Source organism: Fundulus heteroclitus, chromosome 11, assembly GCF_011125445.2.
Source record: "Fundulus heteroclitus isolate FHET01 chromosome 11, MU-UCD_Fhet_4.1, whole genome shotgun sequence".
NCBI lineage: Eukaryota > Metazoa > Chordata > Actinopteri > Cyprinodontiformes > Fundulidae > Fundulus > Fundulus heteroclitus.
In genome coordinates, this window is record NC_046371.1 from 749,203 (window position 1) to 763,072 (window position 13,870).

At 43.4% G+C, this 13,870-nt stretch overlaps 1 protein-coding gene across 1 annotated transcript; it reads right to left on the reverse strand.

Moving 5' to 3' along the window:
• Window positions 1–1,865: 1,865 nt before the first annotated feature.
• On the reverse strand, window positions 1,866–11,588 carry dub (duboraya). The gene is made up of 7 exons (XM_012857635.3): window positions 11,507–11,588; window positions 5,565–5,657; window positions 5,410–5,478; window positions 3,929–3,994; window positions 3,573–3,791; window positions 3,058–3,489; window positions 1,866–2,245 (listed from the first exon to the last, which is right to left on the reverse strand). The coding sequence occupies exons 1-7, from the start codon at window positions 11,510–11,512 to the stop codon at window positions 2,231–2,233; spliced, it is 900 nt and encodes a 299-aa protein (XP_012713089.2). The 5' UTR covers window positions 11,513–11,588; the 3' UTR covers window positions 1,866–2,230.
• Window positions 11,589–13,870: the final 2,282 nt, after the last annotated feature.

Genomic DNA, 13,870 nt, shown 5'->3' on the forward strand with positions numbered 1-13,870 from the left:
AGGAACGTGTCCTTTCAGGAGGAACGTGTCCTTTCAGGAAGAACGTGTCCTTTCAGGAGGAACGTGTCTTTTCAGGAGGAACGTGTCCTTTCAGGAGGAACGTGTCCTTTCAGGAGGAACGTGTCCTTTCAGGAGGAACGTGTCCTTTCAGGAAGAACGTGTCTTTTCAGGAGGAACGTGTCCTTTCAGGAGGAACGTGTCTTTTCAGGAGGAACGTGTCCTTTCAGGAGGAACGTGTCTTTTCAGGAGGAACGTGTCTTTTCAGGAGGAACGTGTCCTTTCAGGAGGAACGTGTCCTTTCAGGAGGAACGTGTCTTTTCAGGAAGAACGTGTCTTTTCAGGAGAAACGTGTCTTTTCAGGAGGAACGTGTCTTTTCAGGAGGAACGTGTCCTTTCAGGAGGAACGTGTCCTTTCAGGAAGAACGTGTCTTTTCAGGAGGAACGTGTCTTTTCAGGAGGAACGTGTCTTTTCAGGAGAAACGTGTCTTCTCAGGAGGAACGTGTCTTTTCAGGAGGAACGTGTCCTTTCAGGAGGAACGTGTCTTTATAGGAAGAACGTGTCTTTTCAGGAGGAACGTGTCTTTTCAGGAGGAACGTGTCTTTTTAGGAAGAACGTGTCTTTTCAGGAGGAACGTGTCTTTTCAGGAAGAACGTGTCTTTTCAGGAGGAACGTGTCTTTTCAGGAGGAACGTGTCCTTTGGGGCTCTTTTTTCCCACCTAGAACAGCTCCCCCCCTCTGATTGGTTGTTTCATGCAGCAAAGCCTCCTGGGGGATGCGGTCCAGCTTCCAGGTGTGTTGTGGTAGCAGACTGTGACCTTTTCACATGTCAGCAGCAGAGGTGCATGGCTGAGGTGTTGCAGGTGGCTCTGGACATTTCTGGCAGCCAAGCTGGACTTTCCACTGTTTTATTTCTGGCTGCAGCGACGTGCCTCAATCTGAGGATCACACAGATTAGCAGCAGATTGAAGCGCAGCCAGCAGCCAGCAGCAGGCAGCAATCCTCTTTCTTCCAGGAAGGAGTCCCCGGCAGATTACCGCCTCCATCGCACCGAGGAGGACTCCAGCTGTGGGAAATCCTGAGCTGGTCACTGAGCGCGCTCAGTACGGCAGCTGAAGGATGCTGGTCACTGAGCGCGCTCAGTACGGCAGCTGATGGATGCTGGTCACTGAGCGCGCTCAGTACGGCAGCTGAAGGATGCGTTGCTCTCGTGTTGAGCTGAGGACGGTTTGTGAGGAGTTTGTTCTCATCGTGAAGGTTTAGAGACATCAGCAGATTTCTTTCTCAGGTTGTCGTGACGATTGATTGTTTCTGGGTTTTGCTGAGTGAACAACTTGTCTTCGGTTTGGACTTTAGCTTTTTTTTTCTCTCCGGTACTTTCCCACTTCTGATGAACTCAGACCTAAGAACCGTTCTGCCTTGAAAGTCCGGTTCTGAATGTGCTGAACCCACCTGTTCTCTCCGACCCTCACCTTGTGTTTAGCCACACCCACCTTGTGTTTAGCCACACCCACCTTGTGTTTAGCCACACCCACCTTGTGTTTAGCCACACCCACCTTGTGTTTAGCCACACCCACCTTGTGTTTAGCCACACCCACCTTGTGTTTAGCCACCCCCACCTTGTCTGACTTGTTCCAGCCACGCTGTCGGAGTTGAACCAGCATCTTCTGAGTCAGACGCTCATCCTTCTTCATCCTGTCCTCTTCTTCATGCTGCCATGAGCAGGTAGCCATGAAGTTCAGCGTAGCTAGATTTATTTAGGTTTATCTTATTAATAACGAATAATAATTATTAATAATTAGGAAGGAACCCCTGTAACCACAGCATCAGGACTTTTCAGGCAGCTACAACAATAAAACCTCCGTTGTTATTTGTAAAAGTGTTTTTATTCAGGGTTCCAGAATAAGGCCTCAGGTTCTCACAGCTCTGAACATGGATGTAGAAATAAAGTCGTTATTCCACCAAACAGCAGGAAAACGTGACAGAAACAGAGAATTCACGCGTTGGTCTTTGAAAAAGCAGCAAATTCAGCGCCGCGGTGTAGAAGCTCAGCTCAAGGGAACATCAGCAGCTTCTGCAGCTTCGCTCTGACAGTTCGCTTCAGACGGTCCTCTCCTCGCCGTCCGCCGCCATTTTCCCCCGCAGTCATGCTGCCGCAGGGTCTCCCTCTCTGCACTCCAGGGGCTCAGCGTCACGGTGACCTCGCTCCGGCTCGGTCAGAGGTCCGATTCCTCAGCGGGAAGAACTCTGTGGGAGAAACACACGACACGCAGAGTCAGCGCTTTCATCCTGCAGCCTCAGATTCTGTCAGAATCAGCGCCGGCCCAGACTCTGACCCGTTTGGGTCGGGAACGCTGGACCTCAGTGTGTGGCCTCTGAGCCGGTCCTCATCAGGACCCGGTGTGGACCAGGATGCCGGGTCGGACGCTGCGACCCGTCTGGTACCGGGTACCAAGACGAGTACCGCATTACGCATTTAGTTTATATTTTATTGGTATAGTTTGGGGTGTCACTCTGGTGGTTATTTCAAAATAAAAGCCTAGAAATAACATGTGTGGGTTTAAAACATCTGGTTGGTCCTCATGTGTCTTCATCAGAAACATTTAGTGCTGCTGGACCCGGTTTGTGAGTAAAGCTCAAAAATAAAGCAGAAACAGCAGAAGGTGTTAAAAGTTAAAATCTGTCTTTACTTTTATTTTCTGACAGGTTTCCAGGTTTTAACGGCACAGAACAGCCGAGACTCTGGCGGCCATGTTGGAAGATCCTGATGTTCTGGGTCAGAACCGAAGCCCTCACTGATCCTGGCTGATCTGAGCGTCAGAGTGGAGGAGGAACCACCAGACAGAACCAACAGAACCACGGGGTTCTGCTCAGGCCTTTGACTAGACCGTTGTGAGCAGCTGCTTCTATGATCTGCCTCCTTCATCTGGTTCTGGTTCTGTTGGCGGTTCTTTCTCCGTTCTGAAGCGGGTCGGTTCTGGTTCTGATCCAGCAGCTCTGAACTGATTCAGACCGACTCCAGTTTACATTTAAGTTAAAGATTAACGCAGAAGTCAAACCTTTGCTTCTTCCTCCTGATTGGTTGTTTCGTCAGCCGCGGCTTTTTGCTGTTTGTCTTCACAGGTGTTCTCCTCCTCTTCCTCCATCTTCATCTGCTGGGATGCACATGTTCCCTCCTCCTCCTCTTTCTCCTCCTCTTTCTCCTTCACATCAGTGCTGCTCTTCGTCTCCTCTTCTTCACCAGTTTCTTTTCTCTGTGTTGAAGCTTCTGTCGGACCTTCCTCCATGAACACCTCTTCTCCCTCTTCCTCTCCTCCTCCTCCTCCTCCTCCTCCTCCTCCTCCTCCTGAGCTGGTTTTCTCCTGTCCCTCCACCCCAGAGCTCAGGTGTGTGTCTGCCACGTCATGTCCCACTCCCACGTCGTCTCCACTGCTGGACTTCCTGTGGCGGCGGGACGGAGGGCGCCGCCTGATGGAGACTCGGGCTCTGCCCTGGAGACGGACCAATCACAGCGCAGACGCCCAGGTGAGCATTTCACCACAACCTGAGAACGTCCATGAAGGTTCTGTCTCACCTTGTTGATGCTCTGCAGGATGTTTCCATCTCCAGCGGAGGGAGGCGCTTCAAAGGAGGTGGGGCTTTCTGTCAACGGGGAGGCGGGGGCGGGGCTAGTGGGCGTGGTCGTGGATGACGTGGTTACCATGGGAACTGCCGGGGGGAAGCCCAGAGGCAGCATCTTCAGTCCAGGGCTCTTCAGCGGCGCCGCGGTGGGGGAGACGAGAGTCAGGTTGGCCTGAGGACACAGAGGGAGTGATGATGTCATAGTGATGTCATAGTGATGTCATAGTGATGTCAGAGTGATGTCAGAGTGCAGCGCCCCTCCACAGCTGCAGGGGGCAGCAGAGTTTGTCTTCAACCACCTGGACTCACCTGGAGTTTCTCGATCAGAGCAGAGTTCCTCCTGGCTTTGGGAGGAGACGCGGCGCCTGACGGAGGCTGAGAGAAAGAAAAACGGTTACCTGAAATAAAACGAGCCGACGGCTGGGCGACATTTCTTAAACATTAGTCGATTTTTTTTCCCTCCTTTTCATTTCATAAAGACAAATTACAGAAATAATTTTTAAAAACATGCTTTTATTTCAATTGTCACACCTGGAAGTCGACCTGAATTCAAAGTGCTTATACACTGCAAAAACGGATCTAAAAATAAGTAAAATGTCCTTAAAGTTAGTGTATTTGTCCTTGATTTGAGCAGGTTAATAAGATGATTTGCCAATGGAATAAGATTTTTGCACTTAAAATAGGAACAATTCATCTCCATCATCTTATTTCAAGTGCAGGATGTCTAATTATCTTATTTTAGGGGTAAAGATACTCTTTCCATTGGCAAATAATCTTATTTACCTGCTCAAATCAAGGACAAATACACTAACTTTAAGAACATTTTACTTATTTTTAGATCCATTTTTGCAGTGTAAAACAAGATGGCCGCCGTGTAAACGATGACAATATAACATAATATTTGCTGCTAGTGGTTTTACACAATGAGACACTTATGAGCATGAATCACTTCACTTTTGTAACTTCAAACTAACTTAAAATAGGTAAATGAATAAATTAAAATGTCTTTGGGTAAACAAAGTTTGCTCTTTAAAGTATTTTTCTGATATATTTTTTAAAATAAATTCAACATTTCATTCTATTACCAAAACAGTTTCCTCTTTCAGGAATGACAAGGTGAAAATTTTCATGGAAGCCCAATGACGCTTTGGCAAAAAAAAAAATTTGATTTTCCCAAAATTAAATCATCATAAAGTGCAAATTGGAATGAATTAATAAAATCGGTTTATCTCCCAGGCCTCCTGAGGACTGAACTGGTCTTTATGCTTTTCATTAAAAGCGTTTTGATGCTTTTACTGGATAAATTTACAGGATAAAAGTCAAATTTCTCGTTTACTTATTTAAAGGCCAGATCTCTGTCCTGTTTGCCTTTAAGTGCAACCATGAAGGTATAAATATGACTTTTAGTTTTATCTCTTTATTTGATGTAGTTGTTTTCTTTCAGGACACAAAAGGTTTTATTTGTTTAAAGTTGTTTTATTTTGCCTCACCATGGTTGGTTTTAATCTATTTGTCATCGTTGTTTCACAGATTAATTATTAGTTTTACAGTCCTTAATTATCTCAAAGGTTTATTTGGAGACATTTGTATAATTTTTATGTATAAATTAAAAAAGTTCTTAATATTTTCACTATTATCTTTTTAGTCTTTAACTTTATTCGTATATTTAGAGCCGTGGCGTTTCCATTTGTATCTCTCCTGTATATTTTTGCTCTGTTGACGTCATTAAAGCTGCGTTATTTTTCTGTGTGTGAGGCGGAGCCTGTGATTGGCTGGATGAGCCGTCTCACCTGGGCCAGGTCTGTGTGAGCGTTGGGGAGCGGCAGGGTTCGAGGCGGCCGTCGCCTCACAGCTTTATCCTGATAAACGACACAACAAGGTGAGCTCCAGAGCATTTAGGAGATTTTCTGCTTTCTCTGCTGCTTTGTGTGCAGGTGAGGCTCACCGCCTGGTTCCCAGCGGCGCCGTGTGGCTGAGGAGCCGGACCTTTGAATTTCCCTGCCAGTTCTGCCACGGAGCGGCGGGGCGGAGCCTCCTTCTGCAGACACAAGGTGAAGCAGGTGAACCAAAGCAGGTGGGACAGGTGCTGTTTCATGCATTCTTACTGTAGACGCTAAAAGGAGCTAATAAAGTCAAAGAAATACCATGTGATGGAAAACAAATGACAAACCACCACAAAGTTTAAACGCATCTGAGACGAAACACTAAAAAAGATCCAAACCGCCTCAGAGACGACGGATTGACTCCAAGATACAAAACGAGCAGAAAATGATGAAAATTAGACATAAAACTTCACAATGTGTCACAAGAAGAGTTTCAGCCGGCTGCTAAAATGTTTGTTTGCATGATTTAATGACCTGCAGTCGATATGGTTAACGAATGAATAACAGCAGTAAATGTTCTGCTTTAATAAACGGTTCGCTGGATGAGACATAAATGCCACACATTCACATTCCTTAGCTTTAGTTTATGTGGAGCAATTAATGCTGCAAGAACAAAATCACCAAAGTTCACGCAGTAAAATATTTCTGCACAATTAAATAGAAGAAAAAAAGTAGAGAAATGATCATTAACATAAATCTGTCCACATAACACCTTTCTGCATGGAAATAATATGTTGGCCCAGTAGGATGCAGATTTTTAGCAGCTCCCAGGAAATACTGGGAATAAATGACAAAGAAAGAAACATCCAGCCAATGAATCTGATCACTCACTGCTCATCGTCTCCACAGCTTTAAGAGATCGCTCTCCAGGACGCTTTAGGACTCTGATCTCCGTCCTGAAGGCAGAATCTGGACCCAGCAGGTCAACAACAAGGAACCATGTCTCTGCTCACGTTTTTATTTAAGCTGCTGGTTGGCGGACCAGAGGAAGTGGGCAGGTGAGGGAGAGCAGCGGCTCAGAAAGGTGGAGGGCCACACCATTAAGTAGAAGAACTTTGATCCGGATCCTAAAACGTCCAGGCAGCCGATGAAGGGAGTTTAAGGTGGAGGTAATGAGCTCAGACCTTTCTGTTGCAGTTAAAAGTGGCGCTGCAGCATTTTGCACCACCTGCAGGCGCCTGATGGATGCCTCGTTAAGCCCAGGACTTAACGAGCTACCCTAATCCAGCCTGGATGGAACCAACCGCGTGAATCTGTGCCGATATAAAAAGCTTTGCTTTGTCCAGCCGCCTCAGATGAGAAAAGCTCCATTTAACAATAACGCAGTAATCTGCCTCTCAAGTTTAAGATCAGCGTCCATTTTAAACCCCAGATTTGGGATCATGGGCCTGACGTGCAGCGCCAGAGGAGGCGTCAGATGAGCCATCAGGTCTGCAGAGAACATCATCAGGGCTCCATCCAGGACCTGAACAGGTCCAGGATCAGGCAAAGATCTCTGCAAAGGAAGCCAGACACGAAGATCTCTGATCTCTGGTCCTCCGTCAGGCTGAAGGATTCATGGCGCAGAGCTTTCTGACATTATCTGACACACTCTGGGTCTCATACTGGCTGAGAAGTGTTGCTCCAGACCTCTGATCTCTGGTTCTTCCTCTGACATAACATCCTGTCCAGAACCAGAACCAGAACCTGCTGGTTCTGTATAAATCAGGCGGTCGGTTCCACAGTGGGCTCCTCAGCCAGCCACCCACAGCTGCTGACGTGGGGCTGAAGGCTCCACATAGCTGACATTCAGCAGATGATAAAGCAGCTTCACCCACTGCCTCCACAGACGGAGCGCTGAGGCTGGAAAGTGACGAAAGAGAACCGCCGTTAAGCCACTTCCTGCTCCACCTGCTGCTGCGTTACACTGCAGGCTGTCAGACGAACGGGCCTCCATCCGGGCCTCCATCCGGGCCTCCATCCGGGCCTCCATCAGGGCCTGCGTGTTCTGCCTGCCGTCGTCTCGTCCTTCACGGGAAGAACTGATCATGTTCTGCACGGGTTCCACTGTCTGGACGACCTGAGCAACACGTTAACACGACTGCCTCTGATTCAGAGGATCAGCGAACACCAAGAGGAGAAATAAATAAGTAAGAAAGTCACTGAGTGGCCACTAAACCACGAAACAACGACCATAACACGCCTGGAAACCCTTAAAGAGTTAAATAACCATAAAGAAATACGACCATAAAACCCAACAACCATCAAAGGAATAAAGAGGACCATGAAACTAACTTAAGAAATATAAAACGCATAAAAGCCAGTAAAAACCAAAGCAAACAGCTATAAAATTATCAGATCACTTTACCAATAAACTAAGAAATGTACATTTAAAACCAACAAAACCAATTAATACAGCCATAAAACCTTTAATTAACGATTAAAGCAATGTGACCATAAAATATAAAAATAATAATCAATATCTCCGTTAAGCTAGTATAAAACATTCAAACCAATGAAGATAGCATTTAAACCAAGAAATATAATCAATCATGAATAACTAACATGAAAAATTAACCTTTTAAAGCAATAAAATCACAAGGCTGCTCAGTAACCACAGTAAAACGACTCATAATATGATCAATAAGTACATCTTCAGGTCTATAAATAACTATTAATGCAGTAACTATCTTATAATTATTAAAGCCACATCAATGCACATAAAGCTAATCTGTAACAATAATAAGTCAGAATATAAATGTGACAATAAACGATGCTGAACAAGCCGTGCTGCTGAAATATATCAGACTGAGGGATGATTTTAAGAGATTCATTCACTCTGAACGATGAAATGTCTAAAATAAACTCTGATTATGACGCTTCACTTTGGTTCTTTAGGCTTTCTAACTAAAGGTAAACGTTGGGGGTGTTATTACTGAGACATTAACCTGCAGGACGTCTCCCCCAGACATGAAGCAGCCGCCTGGGAGGTTAAAAATACAAAACCAGCAAAGATGAGACGATTTCTGTGTGATGCAGATTCTAAAAAAATTGATATTTTCAGTTAGCGTGATGCTTCCCTGCCTCAGTTAAGAGGTTAAAACCTGGTTAATGACCCAGTTAACGAGGTTCATATTAACAGCTGCTTCAGTTGTTCTTACTGCTGGATTGACTAAAATGTGATGATTAAACGGCTCTCCTCCTTTCAGGACTCTGGATTGCCTCGTAATCTACGTGCCTCTAATCTAGCTAAACAGCTCCAAATTAAAATGTGCTGTTTATATCAGAACAAAATCTAGTTTTACACACTTTGCAAAGAAGAAGAACCTGGTCTGTAATTTATTACGATGATATAGCATGGATGCATCTTCTCTCTGTCTTTAACCGTCTGCAGACATCAACATCGGTCTGTTTTAATCCATGAAGCTCAGCCGGGTAAACTCAGTGCTTCAGTAACTCACTTTCTGCCAGATCACAATCCGTCCTAATAGTTACGTTTGAATGTTTGAAGGATTTTGGCAGATTCTGGCGTAGCAGCATTTTGCTCAATGGTCTTAAAATAATCCACAAAACGTCCCTAAAATTAAAACCTTTGCAACTATTAAAAATTAAGGAGCATTAAAATGCAGTAAAGGAGGAATGTTTGAATTGTGGCGTCATTTGTTTCTGTTTTTAATATTTTTATTTCTTTAGTTCTGATCTCAGTGGGACCTCCTGGTTAATTAATGAATTAATGCTTCTGTTTGCCTTTAACAGCCTGAAAAACACTGTGTTGCTCCTACTTTGTTAATTTAATTAATATTACCTTTGCCCACTTAAACTTACCTACTTTCAGTGTTGCCAGATCTGGCTGAGAAAACCTGCTAAACTCTAAAAAACAGCCTAGATCACAACTTCTCCTGAACTCGTGTTAAAAGCGCAGAATTATTATATTACACGGATAACTATTACTATTACACACATAATAAAGAAGACGCTATTAGCAAACCGTAGCACTAAAGCAAATAAATAATGTTGCATTTACAGTTGCTCCACAAAATGTGCAACCAGGCAACCAAATAACCACAAAGCTCACATTATTATAGAATTACAGAAAAGGTTATATTCTCCCAACATGTAAATCTAACGTAATAAAAGTTATTGAGGCGTTTGATGTTGACCGATAACATTTCATGGTGAAACCTGATTAACTAGTGACTGTTCAGGATGTCAGATTTGACAGATTCTAGACATTTAAAAATAAATTAACTAATAAAGAGAGTTTGTTTTGAACACTTTTGAAAATGTTGAGAATTTGTGAACGATCCCTTATCTTAGTTTTATTTAGTGCTACTTTAGGGTATATTATTTTAGCTTAGCTTAGCTTACTTACCTAACGTTGAATAACTTTGCCTTATCTTTGTTTAGCTTAGCTTGCCTTAGTTTATGGGCTGCTTAAACTTACCTTATGTTATGTTTGCTTAGTTAAGTTTAGCTGGTTTTGGTTAGTATGACCAACCTTACCCACGGTTACCTTAGCATAGCTTAGCTTGCATTAGCTTTCCTAATGTTTGTATAAACTAAACCTTCATCCTAGTTTTTCTTAGTTTAGCTTGTTTTAGCTTAGGTTACTTTAGCCTTTTATAAAACCAGTGGATTTATCACCATGACTCTAAAGAATCGATACAACCAGATCTCAATATCTCTCAAATATTTAGTTTTTGTCTTAAGTTAAGCTAACCAGCTGCTAACTCATATTCACAGAACATTTTAGATGCAAATGTAAGTTGGCTTAACTTGTTAATGTCTTATGGTGATCCATGATCTGTTAGTCGTACATGTGGTGGGAACTTTGTCTCTAAATGATGTGAATCGTGTTTTTTGTTGTTATTCCATGATGCAGGCATGAAAGGCTTCTAAAAAGGTTTAAAGCCAATGTTGTCAATGACAATTTATGTTAGATCTTTAGACTCACAAGGAACTAAACTGTTTCAATTCCTTCAACTGAATCTATGAGAACTAACAAAGAGAAGTTAAACAGAAAATAGGATTTAAGCTCCAACAAGGTGATTCCTCGGCTGAACACAGATCAGCCGAGGCGTGACGTGTGGATTTTCTCTTTCTTAAAGACTTTTAATATTTTCAGAAGAGAAACAAAGTCTGGATCCACACATGCTGAGCACCACATGGTTTATTCTACATGTAAAAAGGCTGAATTTAAACCATGATGGTGTCCAGTGATATACGAGTGAAAAAGTCTTGTGTTGTGCAACGCAGAAGCACACAGTAACTGTCTTCTGACTTTATTCTGAGTATCATGATAACAAACCACAGCAGTCACCACTGAGCATGTGCATCAGCTAACAGATGGAGCCATTTTCAGATTTCAAACGGCTCGGGTGGAGGCAGGGAGGTTTTCTCTGCTCGACAGACACGGTCGATGTAGCGGTCTAAAAAGATCCTAAACCTAAACGTTCTCTGTTCCTGACGCATGTGGCAGGTTTGGGATTATTGGTCCTGATATGGTTGATTAATGCAGAATAATAACGGCCTGAGGACAAAGCCCTGAGGTTCTCCAGAACTGGACTCTGCTGTTCCTCAGTTTAAGTTGTGTAACGTATGAAGGTAAAGATCTGAGCTGCAGAGAGAAACCCACAGACACACACCTGACCTGTTTTTAAAAAAGACGAAACGATTAAAATGCCGTGATGTTTCTGAAGAATGTCTCGTGCTGTGAAATATCCAGGCGTCTGTGACCGGCTGCAGGTGATAAAGACCCGGATAATCTAACGAAGCTTTAGAAGCTACAGTTGTAACGGCGACGAAACGGTTTGGTTTCCTGTCTGCCGCTCGTTCTACCCAGTCTACTCTGCAGGATCCGTACCTTAAATTCAACCAGAAACAGACCAAACAGTCCTTCAAAGCTCAGAAGAAGTCTAATTCATAAATCACCTGCAGTGACGGTTTACCTCGTTAGTGTGTGACATTTTTTATAAACTCCAGTGTGACACCAAAACCAGCAGCACAGAAAGTTTGAGAGTTTTACCTCCATCCTGCCAGTCGCTTGTCAGCCGCCTCAATATGTCGAGTATGTGTGAAAGCGGGTGGGAGGGGACCTGAGGGTTAAATATAGACCTGGAGTCCCGTCTGACAGAGAGACCTTCACTTTCTGCAGGCTGAGAGAGAGAGAGACGGCAGCTCATGTTCTGTCACATGCTCCCCGTGTTTGTTTATCTACTCATTGATATCTGCTGCTCTCATTAAACTGATCCCAGGTCAGATTCTCTGCAGAACAAGTCAAACACTTCACAAAGGGACAAAAAACTGTTTTATTTGTATTAAAAATGCTGAAGCTGCTCATTTTAGAGGCCGTTTCTATTCTAGAATTTCTCCAAACGCAAAATAAAGTAAAACCCAGCAGAGTCTGCCGTGATTAGAGATAGTGGAAAAGTTTAATATTAGAGGAGACTATAATAAAAAGCTATAATAGCTGTTAAATCTGCACAAAAGGGGGAGCAGACTATCATTTATGGCGTCCCACAGGGATCAGTGTTGGGCACAAAACTGTTTATTATGTATATGAATATATGTAGAGTATCAAACATTATGATATTTGTAGGTGACACAATCTTTGTTTAAACCTTTACAGCAAGTTTTGTGGAAGGCTACAACAGAAATGTGAAGTCATTATTTTATCTATCTGTCTTTGGTGCTTTAACTTCAACAGACTCATTAAATATGAATAAACATTTATGATAACTGGACATTAAAAAATACCCGGCGATGCAAAATATTAATAACTACTAATTAATGACAATTAAATATCTGAACTATATGAGAAAAACTTATAAAACCTTAAAGGCCTGCAAAGTCTGCATGTAAGGCATGTAAAACTGAAAATAGGTCAAAGTATTTCAGTTTTGGGGAAATCCAGACATATCCTGGATTTATAGACCCGTGAATATTCTGCATAATTCACTCAGACCACCGTGTCTTTGTTACTGTGGGAAGCCTGAGGTAAGCTCCACTCAACCATCATATGAGAATAAAGAGAGAAATCAGGATTGCAAACTTGTCTGTTGGATCAAATTAATAACAGTAATAATTATGTTCATCTAAAATATGTGTAGTGATTGAGACGGGAGTTTTAATTTAAAAGGCAAACAGGATTTCAGCTGTTGGTGAAACTAAACTAAGTTTGTGGATCCATGAAATAGTTATGGCTTAAAACAATGCAAAACTATAAACAAATGATAAAAACAACATTAAACTGATATTTTGGAGCGATGAATAGAATAAAAATACCTTTTCATGAAATTGAGGCGTGGCAAAAACAGAAAGAAGACACCATCCTGGCACAGCAGATCAAATAATATGATTAAAAAAGCTGCATTTAAAGTTAAGCTGTAAAGCAGAAGGAAGCTACTGTGCAGCTATTAACGGATAATAAGGCATACCCCCCCCCCTCCAGGCCGTCAGCACAGTCAGGCTGTGGAGGGTTGGCTCCTTTCTGTCACATGGGCTTAATAAATATTAAATATTAATATATTTTATTGCTGCTTAACATAGGAAGTGTTGATGGTTTTATTTGGGATGTAACTGATCGACTTCTCGTCTGTTTTAGGGCAGATTTAAAACTTTTATTGTTCTCAAAGCTCAGAACCGAGCGTTCTGCTGGATTTTCAGACTCTTCCCTGTAAACCTGGACGATGGTTGTGGGTTAAATTCCCATTCAGAACCACTCAGAACCGGCCCGTCTGGTACCATCAGCCGCTTTCTTCTCCGTTCTGGTGTTTGGCCTCCAGCTCGTCTTCATCACCTCTAGATAAATCAATGGAGTGAGTTTCTACCACGTGATTGGCTGTTTCTGTTAACGAGCAGGTAAACAGGTGTACCTAATAAAGTGACCAGGGAGGGTATAGTTCTGGTTCTGACCCAGGCTCTCCTCCTAGTGGATTGTGGGTAAATGGCCTCCTGGTCAGACCTTCCTCCTCAGCTGAGGCAGAGGAGCAGCTGACGGAGCTCCTCTCCTAACCTCTGAGCCTCACCTGGAGCACACCTGGGCTCAGGTGTGTTGGCGGGTTCTGCAAGTTCTGCAGAGTATCAGGATGTTCAGGAGCAGAACGGGACTTTCCTGCTCAGCTCTCTGTCCTTCAGACTCTTTATATAAATTATTTTAATTCTTTAATTCTAGCCAGCTGCACCATATTAAATGGTTCCCAGTGAGCGCAGACGGAACCGCTGGGTTCTCCTGGGTTCTCCTGGGTTCTCCTGCGTCTCAGGGCGGGTCTCCAGCTCCTCTCTCCGTCTGTTTATCTGCTTGTTGTGACGACCTGCATGAAGAGGAAGCTGCAGCCGCTCTGCAGGAGGAACTTACTTCACTCAAGCAGAAAAAAGATTCGGCTTTCGT